Genomic DNA, 27,653 nt, shown 5'->3' on the forward strand with positions numbered 1-27,653 from the left:
TAAAATTGTTTCATATTCATGTATATATTCATGTTATTAGTAGATATATTGTTCACCTATGCACCGTAAGAACATCTCAAATTAATAATTATACGAATCATTTGAAAAGTGGAACATTAGTGGTACGAAAATTAGATGAATACGAATTATTTTTTAACAAAAATATGTATAACATGTCAATAATTTTGGATTACGGGTCCTATACTAGTTCTTCTCTAAGCCACAACCCACATTTATCCTTTGAGCATAAAAATCACCTTCATATAACCCTCTAAGAAAGCCAAAAAAAAATCAACAAATACACATTGTTACACATCAATGAATTTTTCCAGGAAGAATAACAAGTCATATTGAATTATTGATGTCATGAATCCCCGAGTAAAAGAAACAACCATACAAAAAAAGTTTGAACATCATAATCCATTGATCAGGAAAACTGAAAACCTGTAAAGAAACCCGAACAGAGTCTCACTCATCTTAAGCTGGACTAACTAATCTTATACATAATACATAGTACTTCGTAAACGATCTTTTACCTATAAAGATTAAAGAATACATTCCATGACTCTAGGTCAATCAACTCATCTGATACATTAAGCTATGCAGATGTATTTCATGCACATAACAGAATACAGATACATTTACACGTGTTGCATCGATACATCATATCATATCCTTCTCAAAATTGAATTCGATTTGCAGAATATTTGTTTTCCTATTATTGTATTTGACTTATAGAAGAAGCTGTCCTCTGTTGGTAAACTAAAGTTGCATAAATTAATTCGTTCCAAGCATCAGGAACACCAGGAAGACACCAATGGCTGCAATCTTGCTTTCTTGTAGAAACTTTCATCCCCTTTATTCTCATTTTACCATAAACTGATGGGTGCCCATCTTTACGGAAATTCGTCAACCTTGTCACATTTAGTAATATCACAGGTACCTTCATGTGTTGGATAACATCTTCAACTATTTTCATTTTTAATGGGTATCCATCTAGAAACGACCCACTTAATATGGGCTCTGTTTCACCATTGCATGAACCTCCCGAGTCCCAATCTCCTCCCCTGTTTCAGATCAATAACAATTACAAACCTTACATAACTCGGGTCTTCACAATCTTTCAATGATAAACTTACAAGACCCTCAAGCACCAGAATCACTAAGGCTCTGTTTGGTTTGGTGTAAAACGTTTCCAGTGCAAAATGATTTTCCATTGAAAATATTTTCCAAAGAAAAACACAATTCCAAACTAGTTTTCCATTGTTTTGTTCCTTAAAAGAAGATGGGAGAAGATGGTGAAGATTGAGGGGAAGAAGGGAAAATGATTGAACAGGGGAAACTGGTTTTCCATGAAAACCGTTTTACACCCTACCAAACACGGAGCCTGTTGAACAGAGGAAAATGGTTTTCCATGAAAACCGTTTTACACCATACCAAACGGAGCCTAGAGGAAAACCCAAAATCTTCTCTTCAACATAAATTATCAATGCCCGGTGAAAAACAATAAGTGTAAATGGAGAAATTATTCTTAAAGAAGGATGATAAAATACCTGAAATGCGCATTAGAGTATGCACGATAGAATACTAATTGCCTATCAGGGTTCAAATTCTTGTCTATCCAATCTCCCCATGTTTTCAGGGCCTTTCTATAAGCCTCAACTGCATCAAACTTTGGATAAACATAGTCGCCTTCTCTAAAGTAACTTTTCCTGCATCAAAAGAGCTCTACATTGGTTACGAAAGGAAAGGGAGAAATTAACAGCAAATAATTGTTTGGATTAAGTGAATTCATTGATCCATTAACTAAAAGCAGAATTGGACAGGTGATACTAGATCAGGTAGACAAAAAGTCCCAAGAAACCAATAGCACATTTGAAAAAAAAACAGTTAAAGACAATGTGCAAGGGTTTTCCAACCAAAACAATACAGGTGTATCCAGTCCCTATGATTGTCATATGCAACAATACAGTTTTTCAACAATATATATACTTCATATTTCACACTAAATATTTTGAGAAGAGATGATTGCATACCTACCCTCTTGAAGTTTTCCCATGAGTCCACCAGTGGCCAGTATTGAAAACAAGAATGTCAGCCTGCTTCCATCGTTTGGCTGTCTTATCAACTTTATCGATAGATAATGTCGGGTTTGAGTTTCCTTGTCCATTAACGCGAGTTCCTTCTTTTACAAGGAAATGGGACCTCACATATTCTATAGTACAATTGAAGTCCTGCATAAAGGCGTTCACATTACAAAACATTAGGAGGAACTCATTTTTCTTAGATTTGCATAAACTTCATAGTTAGAATTTCAAAGACAATTGGTTTATAGTAACTGTAGAGTTAACTCTTCCTAACCAAGCCGTTTCCATTAAACCACAAATAAAATCAACTTAAACCCAACAATAACTGAGTAAGGAGAGGAGCATTTCAGGCAACAACATCCTTAACCCTGCAACAACACATTAACTTTTTCGAATGAACCCTTGATATTATATGCAATGAACATCTGGTAATTCACAATAAATATGACCAGCAGATAATTTAATGAGCCACTTATATAGTTCTGAAAATACAAAAGCCAACATATAATACAGTGAGGTTTGACTCCATTGCCAATAGACAGGAAAATCATGACAAACCAAGTGTTCAAAATGAATGACATGTAAATAAGCAACCCGGATAAATATGAAGAAAAACATTAGGAAGTTGCAATTACCACAAACTTGAAGATGTAGAAACCTCTTCCTTTAGTTATTTTATATCCATGGACTTCATACATTTTGTTCTTATCAGGAAGTCCCTCACGAAGAAGGCATAACATTGACTCAAACTGGTTCCGGTTCATAGAATCTCCAACAAGCAGCAATCTTTTACCCCTAATTCTGACCAAAAAGTCGGTCGCATTGAACCTGCAACTCATTTAAAGGAAATAACATTATCAGTTCTAGTGTCTAGGTCAGGATAAAGCTTTTAACGGCATAAACAAGTCCGGAAGAAGGAAAGGCCAAGATTTCTGTTGCATCGGCGAATCATAAGTTTTATTTAAAAGAATATTGCAGTAAGTTGAGCGGAAAACATAATTAAACTAGAAAGACCAGAAATATCAGACATGAGATCAAGATGAGATTGAGTTTGTCAAGGTGAAGCCTAAGGGTTTTAAGATCATGGAAGTTCAGACAATCACATTGCAGATTCCTTGCTATCCAAGATGCTAGAACTAGCAAGTACACTTTATATATATAAGCTAATCAGCTTATGTGCTGATACGATGGATCCTTATTTTATGTACAACACTAAGAGCAATCCTTTCAAGAATAAAGAAATGAAACAAATGTTTCCTGGAAGGAACTGATTTGATCGATCCTTATTTTAGGTGAGTGAAACCAAATTCAAAATCTCCCCCTCGTTTTAGATGATTTGGCATGCGGAACCTAATAACTACTGAAGTAAACATATGCTCAATTAGGAAATTCAATAAACTGATGACGTAACCAAGACTATTAAGATTTTGGACATATATTCACAGTGAAAGCAACAAACTATCAGAACATATAATTATCAGTTTATCACTTTCTAAACTAGCTAGTGAAGCTGCATCAGCATTTCAACCTGCAATCCGTGTGCTGCTAAAAGACTAGCTATTCGATTTAAATAATCAAAGTCTCATAACTAACACTCCATCAATTGCCTTTACTATCACAAACATTTCAAAAAATTGGGTCACGCTAATTTATTGAATGGTGACTCTCTATCTTTCTCATGCTCCTCTATTTTAGCTCCCACCTCTCACCTCTTCCATTCCCACCCTAATATATGAATGGGGATCTGGAATTCTAAAGCAGTAGCGACCCCGACGGATTCGGAGAGAACTAGGGTAAATTTACTCTTCGTATATAAAAAAAAAAATTGATACGAAGGTGTCCTTATGAAGAACCATAAGAAACTATTACAAATTATCCCAGTTCCATTGTGGCCTCCAATTTAGAAAGTTTTTAAATCTCAGCTCCCTTAGTCCACACAGGACGGATGCCAACAAAGTTACTTATCACATAGTAAATCACGTGAAACATATGCTCCTTTAAACATCCGAGCATTCCATTCCAGCAAACATATGCTCCTTTAAACATTGGAGCATTCCGTTCCAATCAAATTGTCCAAAGGATTGCCAAAACAGCATTTCGCCATAGTCCTTTTTCACCTTCGCCTTTCTAAAACCCACAAATCGAATTTGCAAACACTCAATTGTATTCAAAGGACACACCCACTCTTCTCCACACACTGCAAAAAGTCTCCTCCATATATAATATGTAAATAACAATGAGGGAAGATATGTGAGGTAGATTCTCTATTAGCTCGACAAAGCACACAAATATTAGGTGATATTGCCATTCCCGGCCTCCGCTTACGGAGCATATCATTCGAGTTAATTCTTCCCAAAGCTAACTTTTAGAGGAGCCTTCCAGAAAAAGTTTGCTATTGGGAAGGTTGGGTATTTCGGGGGTTTAATCAAATACTGAAGAAATGACTTACAAGTGTTGGATCCCCTTTCCACACCCTACAATCCTTCACATCCCTTAACTGAACGGACAAGTAATCACACAAAGAAATTAACTCTTCCAACTCCCAATAATTTGGTGGTCTCCTAAAATGTAAATACGACACCTGAGCCTAATGCAAAGAAGATAGATTGAACAAACGTGCTTTCCTATCCAAACATCCTCCCAAAAGAAAATACGACTCCCATCTCCTAATTAAAACTTACCAAAGGATGGAAAACTGAAGAAACCTGGGAAATAAATTTCCATGGACAATTATAAGTTATTCGCGTTGCAACCTGACCCAACCCTTTTTAGGCTAACTTTTATCGAGTATAGGGGCAACTTTAGTTAAATATTAGGAAAGCTTTTTACTTCATGCCTAATAAGCCTCGCCGCATAATGAGATTATTGTAAACCTGGGGCATGCAAAAAGCTTTTGCTTTACTATAGTGATGCAAATGACCTTTAATTCTCTACTACTATATTCGTCTTCTTAAATCATAGATAAAGCATTGAAAGATCAATTTGTTTTTAGAAAATAGTTAACCTGGAGTATCTATTCTTATTCCAAATTCGCTAACATATTAGTGTTAATCACTAGTTCACTACCAACAACTACTCCAGTTATTGGCAAGCGTAATGATTCAAACAATCCAAAAAAAAAAAACACTAAAATCATTGTATTCGACCTATGTACCTCTATGGCTCTATCTCAATCACCTTTTTCTTCCATGTGGAGCATTATATTTAAATATATTTTGGCTTATACTAGAAGGCCACATTAGGAAATGACAAAGACGGGATTCAATTTCATGTCTTGATAACATCTAAATTGCACGCGGGTGCCAGCTCTAGATGCAGGCCCTGCATCCTCTCACATTTTAACAGTATAATGCGAAGGGTCCACCAATTGGCATAAAAATTTGTAGTCTTGGATACAACCCCAGAAGCTAGCTCACTGCCCCCATCAAATTAAAATACTCCACTAACCACTCATCTAAGTGCATCTAACTCTAAACTAACTTTAAGCTAAATCATTCAACATTATTGACCATACCCAAATAAAATAACCAAAACAAATTCAATAACTACCAAAATCATACTCCAAATAGCAAGAGAGAAAAAAAATACTATGAAGTTAAAAACAGCAAAATCACCTGGGAAGATCACAGCCGTCAGGCTTCCACCGCCACTTCAAATACTCAAAATCAGGCCGTCCGTTACTCTGACAATCATAAGCTTCATCAACAAAAGGACAAGAACCCGGTTGATAAACCGGGTACCCATCATCCTTAATCCATTTACCCATAAACAAATTACAATTTTTACCCGAAATTTCCACCCTTTCTACTTCTTCTTGACCCGCACCATTATCAGGAATAGATCCATTAACAAAACCAACATTCTCGTTTTTCTCAATTGGGCCATCCGCAGTCTCTATTAATTCGGCCGGTGTAGATTCTGGAGGTGGTATAGATTCTGTAGATGGTATAGGAGGTGGAGGAGAGAGAGAAGAAGGTGGTGGTGATACAGTGGTGTTAGTGGTGGTGATAGCGGTAGTGGTGGTCAAAGAAAAGAGATCTGGATCAATGGAAGGAGAAGAGAGGAAGTTAAGAGATCGTTGGCTGGAGAGAAAGATGAGGAGTACGAGGAAGAAGGAGAAGATGAAAAGAATGGAGGTGAAGATGAATACATTGTGATGTTTCTTTTGAAGTGGTAATGAATCTCCTCCCATTTTGGGAGCTTCGGATGCTATCTTTTTCTGGGTTGTCATTGTCTTGTTTCAGGGATTAACATTAACCGCCCTTTTTCACCAAACAAGTTTCCCTCTGTTTTACTGTTTGGGCAAGGGGTGGCAATTTGGGTCAACGGGTCGGATTCGGGTTTAATTTCGGGCCGGAAGGTTGTGTCGAAAAAAATCAAAAATAATGTAAAACTTGGTTTAAAACATAATGTGATAAATGGGTCGAGTTCAGGTTTATTTCATTAACTTTAGGTTGGGGTCGAGTCAGGTTATCGACTCCAGTCAAGCATTGTTAGCTCTAGTTTGTGGGCATTGACCGCATTGTAAAGGTATACTTCCTCCGTTTTTTTACTTACACCATTTGGATTGTGCACAAAGAATTAAAAAAATTATTTACCTTAGGTTGCAAATCAGTTTAAAATCAAATCGGGTAAATAAAATGTAATTGATCGAGAAGAAAAGTGAATAAAAAACATACGTGCTCCGTATTTAGTTTAGCCTTGTTTGACAATTAGCGTTTAGTTGTTAACCGTTTTTATTAGGATTGTTTGGTTAGTTGTTTGCGTAATAGAGGATGAAAAGAGGTTGAACAATGAGGAAGTGATTATTATTTGATAGTTGGAGAACAATTAGCAACTCTTGTGAAAAGACTATCGACGCTCAAACTTGGGGAACTTGACTAGGGCATCAGTATTTTTTTTTTTTTTTTTGCGAATGTGCCACAACATCAATATAAATTATAAATGGGGGATCACTGGTGGAGGATTCGAATCTGAGACCTCTCGTACGCAAACCCACCAGCGATGCTAACCATTAATATAGTTCTTGTGATCTTTGTTTAATACTAATAGAAATATCGAATGGGCTGATTCGTTCCTAACCCGAGAAGGATCTGGGCTAGCCAAACTCACGATGGCTTTGTCCATAGTCCATTATCTGACAGCCTAAACCATGGGCAGACCAAGTGGATATGAGTTTGTCAGATACTAGATCGGCCCAGTATCGAATTTGACTACACCTAAACAACACTAAAAAGTTAGATAACCCGATTTTGATCCGAACTGTAACCAATCCAATCATCCGAACCGTAGTCAATCCAATTCAAACCAGCCCTAATGACTCACCGGTCATCACCCACACTACTCACTAGAATGGCTCACTGGTCATCACCAACTAGCAAGAGTAGCAACCATTGATATGCTGGTTTCGGAAATTCATTAACAGCCCAGCCCAGCCCAGCCCAGCCCAGGAGGCATCTGACTGGCCGAAACTCGTGATGGTCAATAACAGCTGAACCAATGGACAGAACAAATGGATGAGCTCAGTCCAGTATCAAGATTGTTTCAACAGTCTGGAAAAACATGGAGTCATTTTAACATTCCAAAACCTGGTAACACACTTAAGTAAATTCCTGTTGGACTATGCAAAATTAACCCGACTCGATCTGAATCTCAGATGACTTGAACTGAACTGTACTCAATACTGGATATAACCCAATTTGGACCACAACAGAAATCAACCAAAGCCTACCCGACCTGACCTGAAATTATTAACTCGATCTACTTTTTCAATTTCATAACAAGTTATCGAAATACCAAAAAATGACCAAATCCGAACACGACTTGAATGACTCGCCACCTGATATGAGCCAACCCAATTCATATTCAATCCAAACCACCAAATTGCCACCTCTAGTAAGTCAGAAGTTAGGGCAATAGTGCAGGACCAGCATGGGCGCATGGCTTATATAGTTATATCATACAATTTGCAAAGAACAAAACTCTGGTCTTACCAGAATTGAAAAAGAGACAGCTAGTCTCCCACCACCATGTGAGAGTTTTAAATGTAATGAAGGATAGTGTCCAATATTTTATCAGATTGAACACCATACACGTCTACAGATACATCTCTAACAGTGCCTCAATTACTACTAATAGGCCCCATACTCAATATATCTCCAAATTTCTAATCATGCACCAACCCATCCACTTACTAAGTGGATGGGTTGCACTTACAGACTCGTCAAATATTTGAAAACGATCTGGTTTCAGACACTCTTCAACGCCCCATCCCTGTTCTTTTCTCTCCATCAGAAAAATAAAATATAAAAAAAATACCGAAATTGGGAAACGAAAGAGGAAGGAATGATCAGGGATGGGCTTAAGCCAAAAATATTGTTAGCCCTATCTTCCTAACGGTGCTATAGGTTGGGACTACTTACGTGGGTCAACCTAATCCCCGCCTTATGTTTATAAAAAATTAAAAATGGAAATAAGTTAGCACTGTTTTCCTTTCTCCCAATCACATAAAAGATCATTATTTCATGTCACTTCATTTCATCTCCAAAGAAGCAAATCTGTAAGTCTTTGATAGACAGCTATGTATACGAGACTGTAATAAACGTGGTGGTCCTAAACTATCTAATAATTTCTATTCAGACACACATAAGGGTATAGAGAGAAGAGGGGGCACATAGAATGAATAATGGATCTCTATTTATAAGTAAGGTATTGTATATCCAATTCCTTCAATTCAAAATAACTCAGCCACCTAGCTAACAGAATGAAACATTCTTGCTTGATTCTATATTTCATCATTATTGCTACAACTTTCTGTTTCTTCACCAAATACACAGGTCTATGTTCGTCACCTCTTTTCAGTGCATCCTTTCCTACAAACAATCTACACGGACGAGCATCAAGGAGAGCTTTGAGCACACATCTCATTCAACATGAATCAGAAGCAGTTAAGGTCAGCTTATAAATAATTATCACATCTTATATGCCATCATCAAGTTAATATTTATCATTATTCACAAGACATGTAACATCAAAATCGTGATAGTTTATATATTTCATCATTATTCACAAGATAGTTTAACATTGAAATCATGATAGTTGATATTTCATCATTATTCACGAGATAGTGTTACATCAAAATCATGATAAACACACAGGTTTTGGATGCAACTAAGCGTTCACCTCACCAAGTAGCATACAGAAGGGAAGAACCTGTGAAGAGCGGCATCGATGGTGATGAGGGAGAAGATGAATTAGTCTATCACATAGATTATCACGGTGTGACGACCCATCCTGGTTCAAATCCTAAACATGGAAAACCATAAAACAGTCATCAGATCGTTTTTTATTCTTTTGAATATATGTAACATGATCTAGCTAATCAATGAGATGTAGTTGTTCTAATTTCATTTTACCACCTCGAACTTGAGTAAAAAAAAATGAGAGCATTGCAAACCTTACAAGCCTCAATCATGTCTATTCCGCTGTATCTTCAACACCTTATGCCGTACCAAGATCTTTCAATAAGTAAATTAAAAATCCATTATAAGAAGATGCATCCTTCTGCAAAATATCAGACTAGAGATAGAAAGTAAATTTGATCAGCTCTCACCAGGCAAGTTTTCCTTTTAAACAGTAAGTACCACCATAATAAAATGTATGGAATAGCACAGTTGGAATAAAGCTGTGTTGCTCAACAGGAAACATCAGAGCTTGTGGAAGAGATAAATAAGCAAGACTGCAACAGTCAAGATACATATCTGTCTGGAAGGTAATGGTGAAACCAAAATCCAGGAAAAGAATGATTTGATATAATTTGATTGATTAATAATGTAAGGAAAGCATGCCGTTCATATATCGCATTCTGGCCTCCTTGTACAAGACATGCAAAGTTTTAAAGCTCTCTTTTGCATCATCAAAGAGAACTTCATTACAAAAATTCGACTTAACATGGGCAAATGCAGCCTCTGCATCTTCCTTGTGTTGATTTATAAACGACAAAGTTTCGCAAATTCCGTCTGAAGTAAAATAACAAAAATCCCGAGCGTATTCTTCTCTCCCACTGAGATGCTCGAGCCATCTGAGCCAATGAAAAGGATCATCGTCTCTCTCAACAGCCATTTGCAAAAATTCGAAAGAATCTGCAAAGCTGGATAGTTCACTTATTTTATCCGTGACTATATTGAAAATGGCTCTCTGGTTCTTGTCAAACCAGTTTTCAGTCTCTGTAGGCAAAGAACTCGAAGCAACCAAGCAAGCTTTCCGAAGCACGGGCTCAGCACTGCTAATAAGCTTGATTGCAACATGCAAAATGTTCACAGAAATAGCTAACATCCCAGAAGCGTAACAAGCAATAGAATCAGGCCCTTTTTTCTGGATCCACTGATAAAGTGCAATATGCGCAAATCCTTCCCACCTGTTTTCATCAAAAGTTATCAACAGAAAGGGTAATCAGCAAACCTTAATGTCAATTAAGTTGGAACCTTGGAGGGTTAGAGGTTTACTCTGAAACCCAAGGACTTCATACCCAATGAAAAAAAAAGTTAGTAGTTAGCATGAAAGGAAATGATGGCAAGAATGTTAATGAAGGCAATGCTGAGATCAGTATCCAGGTTGTATTTAGAAAACCTAAGGGCTCAATAACTCGGGAAACGGAATAAAAATTAAATTCCGGGATCACTGGTGACTTGAAATGGGGGGGTACTTCAAATGATTGAGTAACAAGAAGATTAGAATTAGACTCAAACTATAAGCACGTGTTAATAAGACCAACATAGTGTAATGGTAAAGATAACTGGCTAAGAACTGTCTGTACCAGATCTGTAAGATTGTCATATTGAACTCAGGTACGAGGACATTACATTAGATATGTAGCCACACAAAATCTGAATTAAGTACAAAGTAATCTGATATGAAATGAAATAACCTACGCTGGAGGTAACAAGTGATACAACAAAGTTAGCTAGTTTGGTCGTTTCTAACATCAGGCAAAGGACCAAAAATAGGTCATAGCAATAGAAATATAATAATACTTATAATTAGGGATTCCAAAAGTAATGAAGACACTTTCATACATTTAAAGCTAAGAAAATAGAAGACCCTAGTGAGATTTTGTCACTTTCTAGGGTTCGTTTAGTAATCCCATGTAGGGGGGTCCTTTCTGCAAGATATTCATTTAAATGTTGATCATTTACAGGCTTTTGATTTGACATATCTTGCTGCATCATTAGCATTCTATTGCTTAATATGGACTGCTTCGCAGAGATTGGAAATATTATGATTTTAAGTTTAGCACCTCTTATACCAAACTTTTTCATCAATTTTTTAATACATTTTACTGTTTTGAAAGTAAAGATACGTGAAAGATGTTAACTAGAGACCGCACAATATGGAAATGAGAAGAGTTTTGAGATACGAAAGATATACGTATATAAAAGAGATTCTTTTGTGGTAGAGCAAAATACACTAATTGTCGAGCAAATTGTAGCATTTGTTTTTCTATATTTTATAAGCCCTCCTTTAACTATTTTTTTTAACATTAGACAAGTACTCCCTCCGTTTTTTTAAGTGTTATACTTCCTTTTTTGGTGAGCTTCTACATTTTAACATTATATTTATCTCATCTCATAGTCCCTATTACCTGTTACATTATACTCACACCATCTTTTTCTTACAATAAAACAATTCGACCACTATCAACTTCATAATAAAATAATAATTAACCCACTACCCCACTTGCATTTTAGTTTACTAAATTCAACTAAAACCTCCTAAAACCATGTGTTGGTCAAAGTGTAATACTTAAGAAACAACAGAGGAGGTATACTGCTCCGTTTTCGAAGTTCTAATCACTTTACGTTTTGATCTGTTTTTCTGAATTCTACTCACTTTTACTTTGTCCTATTTATGCCAATCTTCCACCCCACTTCATGGGATCCATTGACCCAATATTAACAATTCTCTTACTCTCTGTCTCTCTCCTCCTAAAAGCAAAAGGTAGTAAGGTAACCACTTGAGTATCTTGATTTCTCCTTAGTTTTGTTGTTAAAGTAGCTAAGTAGGAAAACGGAGGTTGTATCGTATGAGTCAATTGCAAATTGTATTTTCTACTTGTGAGGGTAAGGCAGGACGACTAAACTCTGACATCATGGGGTAGGATTCATGCTAGGAAGCTAGGTATTATTGTACTAATGCTTCTTTTGTTTGCAAGTCTGCACTAACTCAAACTAGAGAAAGATGGAACATGGTAGTCAACTTCTCAATCCTCATTATGCAAAAAATATCAAATCAGAAACCAGAAAACAAGAGGATCCTAGGCAAGGTAGATAGATTATAGTTCTTCTGCAATGACATGTGCAACATGCTTCAGTACTCCACAAAACAGCTAATTGATAAATTCCCTTGACAGATATTCCAGGTACTGTCCAACACTAAAAGCCAATGAGGCCGTGACTCACAAATCACTATGCACGGCGTTCACAATTCAGATAGCTAAAAAGTTTAGAAGTAGACAAAGTGATTTACTGAATAAGAGAAAGGTAGGTCACTAGGTCTGGAGTCCCATTGTACGATTAAAATAGCAAATTAACATGTTTAAAAGTAAATAACATAGTAAAGCCACCATATAGGATGAGGATAGTTAAATTTACAAGTATATTTGGTTCCACCACAAGTTGTCTTTACCGTGACTATACTTCTCGAGATGGTCTCGGCGGGTAGTGTTAGGTAGCAGACTAGCAGGAATCTAGCAATAAATTTAGTTTTCAATTACACTTGGCAGTTGGCATTGATTACCTGCTTGTTAATGAAAATTGACATGGTCAATCCAACATATTGGATAAGGCTCAGTTGTTTTCATTGGTGGCTTAGTGTTCATTTGTATTTCTTCATTGTTCTCCAAACAATCCAGAATCCAGACATAGAACAAATCAAACCACCTCAGCTTTAGGTGAGTGGGTGTAAGAAACAGGTAGACAGAATAAGAGAGATGTAGTAAAAAGGTGGGTGGGTATAGGAAAATGATAGATAAAGTTAGAGTGAGTGAATGGAAATGTGTAAATATTGTGGGTTGTTAAAATGGTAAATTGTGTTGCCAAAAATAGAATAAAGTGGATACATCCTAATGAAAAAACATCACAGTTGCGTGAGGGAATTCAAGCTGCTTGATAGAAGCTATTCAAGGTCAATTGATAACAGAGCAAATTCTCTATATGGCTCCTACATAATTGTCATCACCATTACCATGTGCCAGTTGTCACCACCAAAATTTGATCCCAGAAAGCATCACAATTGGTGAAGAAATTATCACATGTAATTTAAGCCTTCATAAAAGCCCCTTAACCACACTAGACTCGAACTATCAATACCCTCTATTGAAGTCTAATTAACCAGAACTATATTTGATTGAACATAATTGCTATTGATGCCCAATGTCCCAATTTCTGAAACCATAATTGATAATTCAACATAAAAGGTTAAACAGCCAATTATTTACACCACAATTGTCTTGTTTTAAATTGCTTCATCTGAGGCCAAACCAATCATCACATAGCCCTTTAATTTTCAGAAAATTATTTCACTAACTTTGTACACTTTCACAAGATAAACAATAAACCATAGTTTCTAGAGACTAAAAAATGTGAAAGCAGCTTTGATCAAGATTAACAATCTTAGAAGAGGTTCGGTAACTTACCCAAAAGGAGACTCAACCTCAATAGCAAGAGTAAGATGCACAGATGACTCATTAACATTGCCGCTTGCACCAAGATCTGTAACTGTGCATGCCTCATGAGCAAAACCTCTTGGAAGATATAGGACATCACCTTCTTTAAGCAAAATCTTCCTGCTTTCCACCAGTAAATCCGGAGGAACTTCAAGACACTCATATAGACGAGGTAACTTGACAATTGGTTGTGGATAGACTGTCCATTGTTTAGCTCCATAAAGTTGACAGACAAAGACGCAATGATCATCATAGTGGCAGGATAATCCTTGAGAATTAGGTGGTGTAACATACAGGTTAGCACCTACTGATGGTTGACCAAAAATAGAAGCAATTTCTCGTGTTACTGCAGCAATGCTACTAATGCGGAACTCCATACCACGCACAGCTATAGTATAACCTTCCTCAAATGCTGCTTCACACTTTAAGATGTCCTGAGCAGAAAAAGATATTGGAGTCCCAATGCCACTGCTTGAACCTTCCTGAAAGTAATGCTCCTCGAATTTAGAATGCAAGTTGGTCTTTACAACACGTATGTCCTGCTGATACATTATTGGGGAACCAAGTGTATCCCTTACATCATTAAGTAGACTCAGGCTGTCTATTTCATTCAAAGCTACAGGAGGGCAGGAAACCATTCCTCGTAGAATAGAAGAAAGAAATCTAGGCAGAGCTTCTTCACATGTTAGTGAATGCATAAATGAGCTGAAATCGACCTTAGGCATCTCCAGATCTTTTGCTTGATTCCTTATCAGAAAAGGTGAGGATTCCCAATGTTCCATCATGAAGTTCATAAAACTTGACAATGAAGGCCAAAATATTTGTCCAATGACAGCCTCTGAAGGTATGTAGTGAGTAAGAGCTGGAGCAGTCATTGACAGCCTAAAAATGCTTTCTGCCAAGTTCTTAGCCGTAATGTTGCTCATGTAGGAGCATTTTACTTCGAAGAACTTCAGAAATTTTGAAACTAACAACTGTTCACGTAAGTTAGACCATATATCTCTCAAGTAAGGCAAAATCGCTTCTTTCAGCCTTCTCGGAATGTTTTTGAGCTGTTCAGAGTTGCAAAAGTTGGTAAGAGTAGCAGCAACATTGAGAAGAAGCAGTAGAGTTTCATCTTGTTTATGTTCAACTCCAAGGAAAATATCACCCTCATTTTCGATGAGATTAATATACAGGGAAGATACCATGGGTTTTTGAACCTGAAGGAACCCAAGCCTAATAGATATTACACATCATAAAGTTGTCATGCATAAAAATATAAAATTAAGTATGAGAAAGCGGCGACAAAGTCAAGAAGCGCATGAATATTTTAGGATTATATGAACAACCATACCAGGAAGTAAGCAGTTGCAAGATTATGAAAAACCAACAATAGAACATTGAGATTCATATGTCAGCATATTCTTGACAATTGAATTAATGTTGTTTCGTTTGTCATCCACTAATTTGCACCTCTTTTGGATTTTTGGGTGATTTGTACATAAAGGAAAACTGAATCTATTACCGATAAGGTGGTTTATCAAAAAACAAAACTGCTGACTTGGCACAAAGGGATCCTTGGCTCCTTGCAAAATAATCAGCAGCCAGAAGTGTCCCTTCCATAAGAGTCAACCAAGTAAGACTTTCTCACATGAAGAAAAAGCAATACCACAGTAAACAAAGGCCACTAAGGGATCCTACAAGGTTCAAACTAACGTTGTTGTGGAAGTCTACTAAACACGATGAAGTTTTGGATACTTTCAGCTCCATAGTAGACCATAACATAGGACCATATCACTGCATGAGAGTGCATGAAAACTAACCGGGTTTGTAGCCAGTTCACACCATTCAAAATTCCCATGATCTCAGCTCAAAAAGCCATGCCTCCATCGCCCCTCTATTCATTGTACCAATCAAGGAAACATCCGGAAATACCAATTGTCCACGACTATATGATTCCGGCAAGCACATATTCACAGCCCTCTTAGTTTGTTGATCAATACACTGCTCGAAACCTTAATTGCAAAATTTCTACACTATTCGAAACCTTGGGTCATGAAATTTATACACTATTGAAATTTGAAACCCTGGGTCTGAAATTTCTATACTGTTCAAAACCTGGGCTAGTTTAATTTATGTTTTAGTACCCAAACATCAACTATATAATACAGAAAAGTTCCATTCCATATAATTGAATTATTTGAAACCTTGGCTCATGAAACATGAAAAATATGTTCTGACTTTATAATGTTCAATACAAAGCAACATTCAGATAAACAAAACTAAAGCAGAAACAACAAAATTGCAAAAAAAAGGAGGAGAAACTTACATTATATAATTCAAACCGGAAAGTTCCAACAACCTTTGACAACCCAATGAAGAAATAGAAAGATCCAAAACAGCATTACAAAGAGCAATCTTAACTTCCATCTTCTCAGCCCTAAAAATATTCACAACTAAACCCTTTACAATCTCAGTATCCCCAGCAATCCTCTCATTGGCCTCAATCGAAACAAGGGATGCCGCCCCAACAATCTTCGCCGCAATGCAAACGATAGCGCCGCAGTTAGAGTGTAGAAGGAGAGGGATGAGAGAGAGAATGGGACTGAGAAGGGGTGATTGTGAGGAAGAAGGTGAGTTGGGGTTTAGGAGATGGAGAAATTTGATTAAGGAATTGAGGATTAAGGGTTTAGATAGAGGGTTTTCTGGGATTTTGAGGGCGGCAAGAGTTGTGGAGAAGAGTGTGATGATATTGGGGTTGTTCTTCTTCTTCTGCCATGGATGCTTCTTGCGAGTTTTGGTTCGTTTGCTTCCCTTCTTCGGTTCCATTTTCTGGTTTATGATTCTCCTGATTGCTTTGTAATCTGCTGTAAACTTCGGAATATGAGTTGTTTCAAAATAAGGTGTGCCGGGCAGGTTAGGATACATATGACAAAACATAAATCATGCGGAAAAAACCTTAATGCCAGGAAACATATTATTTACACATAATCATTTAGCATAATTTAGGAGCATACACTTTGTAGCGTGCCCTCCCTAGCTGCGCCCGAACCGAACAAGTCTTTAGGACTCCAAATGTCGTCCCTCCGTAGATAGTCCACAGTACGTCCGGATCCGCCTCAAGTTAGACCAACTAGAATCGCCCTTAAGGTTACTAGGAATTTCGGCTATTGTGTTTGCAAGTGTATGGCTGATTTTTCTTTCAAAAACTTACCCTTTGAATACTTCAATTGTGTCTGTAAATAATGACCCTAGGCACTTATTTATAGAGGTATGGAAAATAAACTGGAATCCTATTAGGGTACTAATTAATTTAATTAGAATCATGCTAGGACTCTATTTAAATAAACTTTATCTAATAGGTTTAGGATTTAATCTTTTATCGAATCCCAATAGCTTTAGGATTCGCACACGAGCATCGCACGAGCACCGTACACCCGCGCAGGCCTTGCGGCCCACGCTGAGCGCACAACGCTCGGCCCATGCTGCTGTCCGCGCGCGCCCATGGCTTCGGCTGGGCCTGGTCGAGGCTTTGGCGTGTGTTGGTGATGCGCGTGGCTTGCTGGGCGATGGCCTGGCTTCGTGCCGGGCCTTCGTCTAGCGAGCCTCGTCCGATGCTAATTCGTACGATACACTTCCGATTAAATTCCCGATTTCGGAATTCATTTCCGATACGAACAATATTTAATATTTCCGATTCCGGAATCAAATTCCGTTTCGAACAAATAATTAATATTTCCGTTTCCGGAATTATTTTCCGATTCCGATAATATTTCCGATTCTGACAATATTTCCGTTTCCGGCAATATTTCCGATTCCGGCAATATTTCCATTTCCGATAATACTTTCCGATACGTACCAATCGTGCTTGTGTCGCACAGCCACCACCACCACTCACGGCCGCCGAGCAAGTTCTGCCGCCTCCAGTCGCGCCTCTCACCGCCGGCCACCTTCGTCCTCCCTTCCTTTTGGTTAATCCCTGAAAAACCCTAAGTGAATTTAATGTTTTTAAATTATGTTTAAATTATGTAATATTAATGTTTTAATAATTTAATTAGGGTTTTCATATTTAAATTATTAAGTTTTGATGATGTATTTAGAAATTTCAGATTATATGTTGTTGAAATTAATGTAATCATTTTCATATTTGTTAATTGCGTTTAAGTTAGAGTTTTAATGAAGTTTTATTAATTTAATTCATGATTATTGAATGTAAATTATAAGTTATTATGCTTAAATTATATTTTCAGATTATATATTATGCTTAATTAATAACTTAATTTTCAGATTATGTAATTAAATTGAAATAAGGAATTTAATTATTAAAGCATGGATTTTTAAGGTTTTAATATTCTAAAATCATAATAGCATGATTATATATTATTAAAGCTATTACTTTTATGATTTTAAGAACGTTGATTATGCTTTGTGGACGTTTGAAATTATTTTATATTGCTGAAAATTAAAGTATAATGTTTGCAAAGAGTTTTCAACGAATTTCAATAATTAATTCAATAATTATGATGCTAGGAAATCAAATATCCGAGTTTTGATATTGGGAAAGGTTCTAGATATGGTTAGGATGCATTTAGAATGCTTTATTATGGTTGTCAATGATTAGAAATTGATTTGGGTACGTTTCTTGATTATTTTAGGCGGAGAATTCTTTGTGGGCGACTTTTGAATTCGTTAAAGTGGCCTATCAGTTTGTTTACACAAGGTACGTACATACCTGTGTGCTTGGATGTGTGTTGTATTGAGAATATGATGAATATATTTATGAACTTGTTTATGTTGGAATTTCATGTTCAATGTCGTTGAATTAATGCGTTGAGCATAGAACTTTATTTATAAGAATTGAATCATGTTAGCATGGAATATTGATGCAAGCATGTTGGTTTTGTGGAACTTTATATTATTTAGTATTAGTTTAGATCTTTATTGATCGTTGTTCCTCTTTAGATTTTCACTACTTTATAAGGGCCGAGGACCTTGTTTGGTAGTTGAACCTTATACCTAATAAAGGTTTTTAAATATGGATAAAGGAAGGATTAAAATAGTTGGAATTGGCTCTTGGTTGAATGTTGTGATCACTGGTTTAATTCAAAGATAAAAGAAGTTGTGTTTACTTGTTGAATATAATATTTATGTTTGATGAGTCATAACCAAGTATTAAAAGTTAAGTCATGTAAAGTGAAAATGAGTAGCAATAGCTTTAGACTGTGCACGTCTAAAGTGACGGACAATCAGGAGTTGGGGTCATGGGTAGCCTATGGCTTTTTCTGGGGCCGGATTGATCACCGGTTCTATTTTTATTTAAAAGTCCCTCGATATCGCAGGTCATTGGGGTTTACGGAGTCGCGCCCGTACCTCGTCTTCCTTAGTGAAGAAGAAGAAGTTTCTAGTAGACAACTCAGTCCATTGACTATTTCAATTAAAATAATGTTAATGATACAAAGGTCTAGTCCAGTCAAATATAGTCTTCAAGTCAATATATCTTGATTATCCTTGCTTATGTTTTATTTAGTACCATGTTAGGATTGTTCGTTTAATAGAATCATGTTAGGATTATTATTGATTTAGTATGTAGTACTCAGCTTTGCTGATTACGTGCTTTTGCTTGTACATGTTGATCATGGCTATGCCTTATTGATCCTGTGATGACCCAATCTTTGGTGAGCAGTCTCTAAGGATCAATAAGCATCGTCCATCTGTAGGTTTGAAGATGTTGCATCATTGGGATCGGGAATAGAGATCTTGTATTTAGTTTTGATTTACTAAGTTGACTTGGGTTTGTTAATTGGGACTTTAAACTTGTCGTACTATTTATATTTCCTTATTTTCGTTGGATGATTTTTGGGATTAAACCTGTAATCGATTATTTATAAACCTAAAGTTAGTTTTATGTTTTCCGCTGCAAAATTCTGAATAAGCCGTTACGTTTTCACACGGGCGATAATGCCTTGATAATTCTCTACGTTTTATATTAAAATGTTGTTTTAGAAAAGAGAGAATTGTCGGGGTGTTACAAAGTGGTATCTAGAAGCTAAGGTTTTACTTTAATAAATTTTTAGGCGCCTAACTATCTAGTTATTTATAATAAATTTCTTAAAAATCGAGCTTCTACGTATTATAGTGTTCAAAAAATTGGTACTTTTTTTTGGGGAGCCGATTTCCTTTTATCTTGTTTGAAAGCATATAATACTCCTTATTTAAGTTCGAAATCAAATTATTATTCAAGTTAAAGTGATACTTTCGACATTTTTATTTTTCTTATTATTTATTATTCAAAAAAAATAATGAGTACACTTTTTTTTAAGTTGTTTCAAGAGTTAGAATTCGTTAATTAGGAAATATAAATCTTTTCGAATTAATAACTTTATTCTCGAATTTATTCGCTACGCATTTTCTTAACTTATTTCACTTTATTTATTTTATATTTTTATTTATGTTATTATTCTATGTTATAATTTTATTAAATTTTCGTTCTTTTATTTCGTTATATAAATTATTCTAATGCTTTAGTTTATGAGAGATGGGTAGTATAAGAAGGGCATATAAGATAGAATTATATGTGCATTAGTAGCTAGTTAATGATAAGAAATTGATTGTTATGTATGTGCATGTGCTAATTGTTTAAGTGTTACATTTACATGTGCATAAAGAATTGTTTGATTCCACCAAACTTATTGATTATTGAACCTTGTTTATGTTTTGGCTGGAAAATCGTTAGTGAGACCTTGAATTGTTTATTTCAGGAATAAAATGTTTCTTTCCAAGTATACCAACATAGGATCCTTCGAGAAACTTGATATAGAAACCCCTGATATTTACGTGAAGAAAATTGTGTTTGGATGTGAATATTATGCTAAAGTTCAAGGGCAACCTATCTTAATGAGAAAGGATATCATAGCAGCCACTATCATTAATTGCTTACCTAACAAATTTCCATACCTAGAACTCAAGGAAAAGTTTAAAGCATGCATTCTGATAATGGAACTCCAAACTTGGCTAAGTATGGAACTTGGGATGGTAGATGGAAATATGATTCAGAAATTCTGACCACCATTATTGAAGCGGCAGAAAGTGGGTTTAGAGACGGTAAAATCGTAGGGAGTCATGTTGGAGTTGCAGTTACAGAAGAACCTATGGGAGTAAGTGTAAATAATGACCTAGAGGAAAATGATGTAGCTGTGGAGAATGAGAATATAGATGTTGAGGCAGAGAATCCTAACCCAGCGGCCTATGAGCCAACCATTGAGATTTCTAGTGATTCAGATGAAGAGCTCGAAAGTGAACAGGAGATGGAAAGTGAGCCTAATCAAGATGAAGACATGGGTGAAGATGCAAACCCTGAGGAAGACCCTGAAGAAGAGTTCGATGATCTTGAGATCTAAATTTCCCTCCGCAAGTTTAAGGAGCAATGGATAGGCAAGAGGCCACAAATATTTTGAAGTCATAAATAGTTAATTAGCTCTTTTATGTCTTAAAGAATAAGTAGCAAAGCTATACCTGTTTAAGGTTTAAGTTTATTGAAGTTTGAAATATTCTTTATTATTTTCAAGGATGTAATAAACCTCTATGGAGTTAGCAATAAAAGTTAAAGTTTTCAAGGAATTGTTCTTTATTCTATTTGAGGATTCCATAATACCCCAACCTTTAGGTAACACGTCATGGATTAATTTTTCTATTGGTTGCATACTCAGTGTGAATTGTGGATCAATTTAATTGCCACAATAATATTAAATGATTTGAGTACACAAAGGAAGTGAGGGCCAATCTAGACCCTCATGACCAATATGATTCAAAATGTTATGCCTTATGTGCAGCGTGTGAATTTCTTTCGTGAACTATTGAGGATGATTACCTTTCAATAATTATTGCATCTTGTAGACGATCGTTGCACCTTCGTAAATGATTGTCGTGCCTTCGTAAATGATGTGTATTAATGTGAACATTGTTGGTTGAGGCGATCTTTACGGTCAATTCAAATATTAAATTGTATGGGATAACGTATAGGTGATGTTTCAAACCTAAAGTAGAGTATACTAATTGCAGGTCGCGTTCTAGAATGGCCAACAACAATGATCTAGCTGCTGCGATTCGCCTCTTAGCGGAAAAGCTAACCCAGGAGAGAACTGAGCGCCCTGATTCTGCAGGGGAAATGTTTGAAAGACTTTATAAGGTTAAGCCACCGTATTTCAAGGGGCAGGCAGATCCTACCTTCCTGGAAAACTGGATTAGGGAATTTGAGAAACTATTTGAGGCTGTGAGTTGCCCTAGGAGTATGAGAGTAAGTCAAGCTGTCCTTTACCTGAAAGATGAGGCCGACCTTTGGTGGAAGGAAAATGGAAATAGACTAAGTGATGTTGAGGGATTCAATTGGGATTCATTTATTGTTGCATTGAGGGGGAAGTTTTATCCTCCTTTTATGAGAAAGCAGAAAGCGCAGGAGTTCATCAACCTTAGGATGGGGAATATGACTATTGCTGAATACTATAGCAAGTTTATAGCTTTATCGAGGTTTGCACCTGAGGTGGTAGCTACTGAGGAGCTAAAGGCTCAAAGGTTTGAGCAAGGGCTCACTGATGAAATTCAATTGGGATTAGGTGGAGAAACTTTTACATCCTTAGACATAGTGTATGGGAGAGCTGCTCATATTTATGGTCTGCAGTCTAGAAGGGACAAGAAAACTGTGGTAATTGGGGAAAAGAGAAAAGATTTTAATGCTGGGGGTAACCAAGAAAACTTTAAAAGGAATAGAAACGGAAACGGAAATGGAGATGGAAATTTCCAAGGAGGGAACAATCAGGGGCACCACAACAACTCGAACCAATCTAAGAGAGTGCATCATTGCAAGATGTGCAGTAACAATCACCCTGGTAAGAACTGCAAAGGAGAATTAGTGACCTGCAACTATTGTCAGAAAAGGGGGCATAGGGAGTATGAGTGCTTCACTAAGCACAGAAAGGAACAAAATAGTAATGGAGTTGGAAACCAAGTGAGGTTTAACCAATCTGGAGGTCAGAATTCAAAGCCTGGAGGGGCACAAAACAATCAGGAGAACCATAATAAGCCTGCAAATGATAACAACAACCCAAATAAGGCTCCAGGAAAGTTGTACATGATGAATCAGAATGAGGATGAACGATCTGCCGATATAGATTCTGGTACTTTTCTATTAACTTCGTGCTAGTTAAAACATTATTTGATTCGGTAGAAACTTATTCTTTCGTTTTGTCATTTGTTATTAAGAGTCTAAAGTTAGTAGTTTTAGTGATATAGGAATTTTGAGGATAGAATTCGTCAAAAGAGAATTTTGGTTAGTTATTCCCTGAGGTGAGTTACGAGGGCGTAACTCGTTTTCTTTAAGGGGGGTAGAATGCGATAGAAATTCGCGCTTTTTACCTATTTTGTGGCATTTTTGTGCTTATTTTAGCAAATTTTACAAGTTGATGCAAAGCAAATAGATTCTCCGCATAAGAAAAGGTGTTCATGAGTAACACAAATAGCTTTGAGTTGGCAAAAGAGTGCACATAGGTGGCACAAGTACTTCTCTAGTAAGAATAAGTTAAAAGTTTTGGGGAAAATGTGGGAAATTTCGTGTCAAGTTTCGGGACGAAACTTCTTTTAAGAGGGGTAGATTGTAATCCCCCGTAAATTTATAAATTTTATTAATATATTAACGTATATTATTTATATTTAAATAGAATGTATGAATTTTAAGTAATAAATATATAATTAACGTATATTTATTTTATTTTAAGTACGTTCTAAATATTTAACGATTTTTGAACTTTATTATATTTATATATTTAATGTATATTTAATTTCATTTAAATATATTCTAAAGATTTTAACGGTTTGTGCAATCAAAAATAATTTTAGAATTTTATGTTGAAAAGAATTTGAATCAGGAAAACTCGTTGAATTTAGAAAACAATCCTAAGCAGTGTTGAATTCAAATTATAAAACAAATTCTAATCCTAGCCCAAATCGGTAAAGCCCAAATAGATAACCCACAATTCCCTATCCATGTTTCAATTCAATTTCACGTAAAACAAGAATCTCAATTCTCTCTCCTTTATTCAACTTCACGTGAAAGAAAACCCTCAAAACCCTTCATCCCCTTCACGTGAAATTGCTGCTTCTCTCTCCCCTTTGTCAGTCGCCACCACCAGCGCGCACCGACCTCCTGCCACCAGTCACCGGCGAGTCGCACCGCCGGTAACTCCTCTCTTTCGTTCTCCTTTTTCATCTCTCTTCTTGTTCGTTCTTCTCTTCACACAATTTGATTTCTTGCTCTTCTCCTTACGTGCGTGTTTCTTGTCTTTCGCACAGCGCCGCCACGAAACCAGCGTTCGTGGCCTTGTTTCAGCCACCGTGTCGTCGCCTGAACGTTTTCCTTTTGCACGGTAGTCCCTCTTGACTCTTGTCCCTCCTTATTTCTTCTTCGTTGTTTCTCTTTCTTTTATTTTCGCTCCCCCCATTAATCGTGCTTGTGTCGCACAGCCACCACCACCACTCACGACCGCCGAGCAAGTTCTGCCGCCTCCAGTCGCGCCTCTCACCGCCGGCCACCTTCGTCCTCCCTTCCTTTTGGTTAATCCCTGAAAAACCCTAAGTGAATTTAATGTTTTTAAATTATGTTTAAATTATGTAATATTAATGTTTTAATAATTTAATTAGGGTTTTCATATTTAAATTATTAAGTTTTGATGATGTATTTAGAAATTTCAGATTATATGTTGTTGAAATTAATGTAATCATTTTCAGATTTGTTAATTGCGTTTAAGTTAGAGTTTTAATAAAGTTTTATTAATTTAATTCATGATTATTGAATGTAAATTATAAGTTATTATTCTTAAATTATATTTTCAGATTATATATTATGCTTAATTATTAACTTAATTTTCAGATTATGGAATTAAATTGAAATAAGAAATTTAATTATTAAAGCATGGATTTTTAAGGTTTTAATATTCTAAAATCATAATAGCATGATTATATATTATTAAAGCTATTATTTTTATGATTTTAAGAACGTTGATTATGCTTTGTGGACGTTTGAAATTATTTTATATTGCTGAAAATTAAAGTATAATGTTTGCAAAGAGTTTTCAACGAATTTCAATAATTAATTCAATAATTATGATGCTAGGAAATCAAATATCCGAGTTTTGATATTGGGAAAGGTTCTAGATATGGTTAGGATGCATTTAGAATGCTTTATTATGGTTGTCAATGATTAGAAATTGATTTGGGTACGTTTCTTGATTATTTTAGGCGGAGAATTCTTTGTGGGCGACTTTTGAATTCGTTAAAGTGGCCTATCAGTTTGTTTACACAAGGTACGTACATACCTGTGTGCTTGGATGTGTGTTGTATTGAGAATATGATGAATATATTTATGAACTTGTTTATGTTGGAATTTCATGTTCAATGTCGTTGAATTAATGCGTTGAGCATAGAACTTTATTTATAAGAATTGAATCATGTTAGCATGGAATATTGATGCAAGCATGTTGGTTTTGTGGAACTTTATATTATTTAGTATTGGTTTAGATCTTTATTGATCGTTGTTCCTCTTTAGATTTTCACTACTTTATAAGGGCTGAGGATCTTGTTTGGTAGTTGAACCTTATACCTAATAAAGGTTTTTAAATATGGATAAAGGAAGGATTAAAATAGTTGGAATTGGCTCTTGGTTGAATGTTGTGATCACTGGTTTAATTCAAAGATAAAAGAAGTTGTGTTTACTTGTTGAATATAATATTTATGTTTGATGAGTCATAACCAAGTATTAAAAGTTAAGTCATGTAAAGTGAAAATGAGTAGCAATAGCTTTAGACTGTGCACGTCTAAAGTGACGGACAATCAGGAGTTGGGGTCATGGGTAGCCTATGGCTTTTTCTGGGGCCGGATTTGAAGGAAATAATGCCCTTGGTCCAAGTATGCATTCTATGTTACGTCTAATAAATGCGGTTCAGTATTAATTAACAAGTTAATAATTCAGTGAGATCAAGTGAGCTGAATGCCTAGCTAGAGGCCGCTTCAGTTCAAGTGGAATTAATGATATTAATCCACAGCTTACTCTTGACTGAACCCGTAGGGTCACACAAATAGTACGTAAACGGATCAAGTATTTAATGGCATTAAATACTCTATCTATGGATATTCGGAATCGACGGATCTTGGTTTCAGTGGGAGCTGAGATCGTCACAAGCAAGAAATGAATACTCCGGAAACGATGATATTGCCGGAAACGGAAATATGGATCGTATCGGAAATATAAATATTATCCAAGTCGTAGATGTTGCCGGAAACGGAAACATGGTACGTATCGGAAAATATTATCGGAAATGGAAATATTGCCGAAATCGGAAATATTGCCGGAAACGGAAATATTGTCAGAATCGGAAATATTATCGGAATCGGAAAATAATTCCGGAAACGGAAATATTAAATATTTGTTCGAAACGGAAATTAATTCCGGAATCGGAAATATTAAATATTGTTCGTATCGGAAATGAATTCCGGAAACGGGAATTTAATCGGAAGCGTATCGTACGAATTAGCATCGGGCGAGGCCCCCTAGACGAAGGCCCAGCACGAAGCCAGGCCATCGCCTAGCGAGCCGCACGCACCAACGCACGCCTCGACCAGGCCCAGCGCAAGGCCAGGCCCAGCCAAGGGCGCGCGCGCGCGAGAGCACAACAGCGTGGGCTGTGCGCCTGTCGTGGGCCGCAAGGCTTGCGCGGGTGCACGGCTTGTGCAATGCTTGTGCGGGAAATCCTAATCCTATTAGGATTTGTGCAAAGATTAAAATCATAATCCTATTAGATTTGTTTTGTTATTTAGAGTCCTAATAAAGTTCTAACTAGCAAATCCACATCCTAGTAGGATTACAATTCCTTTTCCATACCCCTATAAATAGGTGCCTAGGGTCACAAATTATGGGTACGATTGAAGTATTCAAAGGGTAAGTTTTTGAAATAAAAATCAGCCATACACTTGCAAACACTAGCCGAAATTCCTAAGCACCTTAAGGGCGATTCTAGTTGGTCTAACTTGAGGCGGATCCGGACGTATTGTGGACTATCTACGGAGGGACGACATTTGGAGTCCTAAAGACTTGTTCTTGTTCGGTTCGGGCGCAGCTAGGGAAGGCACGCTACAACATGTATGCATCCATTCTATGCTAAATGATTATGTGTAAATAATATGCTTTCCTGGCTTTATGGTTTTTCCGCATGATTTATGAATTGTCATATGTATCATAACCTAACAGTGGTATCACGAGCCTCTTATTATTTTCACGTTTCCAAAATGACAAGTGGGAGAAAATAGACCTCGAGAGTCTTCGAGGCGAACAACAAACATAAACGGACATTGTGGAGGCTTTTCGAAGTTCTTTAGAAAATCCGAACACGTATTCTTTAAGGACTTTAGAAGTGGCTTTTAAAGAATAGACATCTCTTCGACGACTTTTACAGGTGCTTCAAGGAGAACAGAATATTCAAAGGACTTTCAAGTGGCTGTTGATATTCTATCGTTTGATGTTCTATACCCAAGTAGGCATAGAGTTCAAGTCACTGAAACTATAAGATTCTTCTATTAGATAACAAAGAAACATATAGCTCAGGTCAATGAAACTATGAGATTCTTCTATTAGATAGTGAAGAAACCTACAACTTGCAGTCAAACTATTATCATGTAGATTAATGAGTTTGTGACCTGTAAGAAAGCTATGACGAAACCCAGATTCCCTAAAATGGTTAGAGGCCATATATAGACTCAAATGTTTTAAATGGTTAGAGGCCATAAAACATACTCAATGTTTTGATGACAAAATTGAAATT

General features: G+C 36.4%; 3 protein-coding genes across 7 annotated transcripts; 1 reads left to right on the plus strand and 2 right to left on the minus strand.

The window, feature by feature from the left end:
* Positions 1-323: 323 nt before the first annotated feature.
* LOC110799963 (protein trichome birefringence-like 5) lies at positions 324-6,681 on the minus strand. The gene is made up of 5 exons (XM_022005250.2): positions 5,702-6,681; positions 2,723-2,915; positions 2,041-2,234; positions 1,554-1,712; positions 324-1,067 (listed from the first exon to the last, which is right to left on the minus strand). The coding sequence occupies exons 1-5, from the start codon at positions 6,316-6,318 to the stop codon at positions 719-721; spliced, it is 1,512 nt and encodes a 503-aa protein (XP_021860942.2). The 5' UTR covers positions 6,319-6,681; the 3' UTR covers positions 324-718.
* Positions 6,682-8,311: 1,630 nt separating this feature from the next.
* On the plus strand, positions 8,312-9,511 carry LOC110799958 (uncharacterized). 5 transcript variants are annotated; one of them, XR_008927414.1, is made up of 4 exons: positions 8,312-8,646; positions 8,727-8,790; positions 8,924-9,039; positions 9,245-9,511. XR_008927414.1 is itself a non-coding variant. In XM_022005243.2 (3 exons), the coding sequence occupies exons 1-3, from the start codon at positions 8,766-8,768 to the stop codon at positions 9,410-9,412; spliced, it is 309 nt and encodes a 102-aa protein (XP_021860935.2). In that variant the 5' UTR covers positions 8,333-8,765; the 3' UTR covers positions 9,413-9,511. The 5 variants fall into 5 exon arrangements, 2 of the variants coding, with proteins under 2 accessions (XP_021860935.2, XP_056692343.1); XR_008927413.1 differs by having other exon boundaries at positions 8,319-8,646; positions 8,727-8,795; XM_022005243.2 differs by having other exon boundaries at positions 8,333-8,790.
* A 289-nt stretch (positions 9,512-9,800) lies between these two features.
* Positions 9,801-16,702, minus strand: LOC110799957 (uncharacterized). The gene is made up of 3 exons (XM_022005241.2): positions 16,121-16,702; positions 13,780-15,027; positions 9,801-10,503 (listed from the first exon to the last, which is right to left on the minus strand). The coding sequence occupies exons 1-3, from the start codon at positions 16,618-16,620 to the stop codon at positions 9,912-9,914; spliced, it is 2,340 nt and encodes a 779-aa protein (XP_021860933.2). The 5' UTR covers positions 16,621-16,702; the 3' UTR covers positions 9,801-9,911.
* Positions 16,703-27,653: the final 10,951 nt, after the last annotated feature.

Source organism: Spinacia oleracea, chromosome 2 (assembly GCF_020520425.1).
Source record: "Spinacia oleracea cultivar Varoflay chromosome 2, BTI_SOV_V1, whole genome shotgun sequence".
NCBI classification, from domain to species: Eukaryota; Viridiplantae; Streptophyta; class Magnoliopsida; order Caryophyllales; family Amaranthaceae; genus Spinacia; species Spinacia oleracea.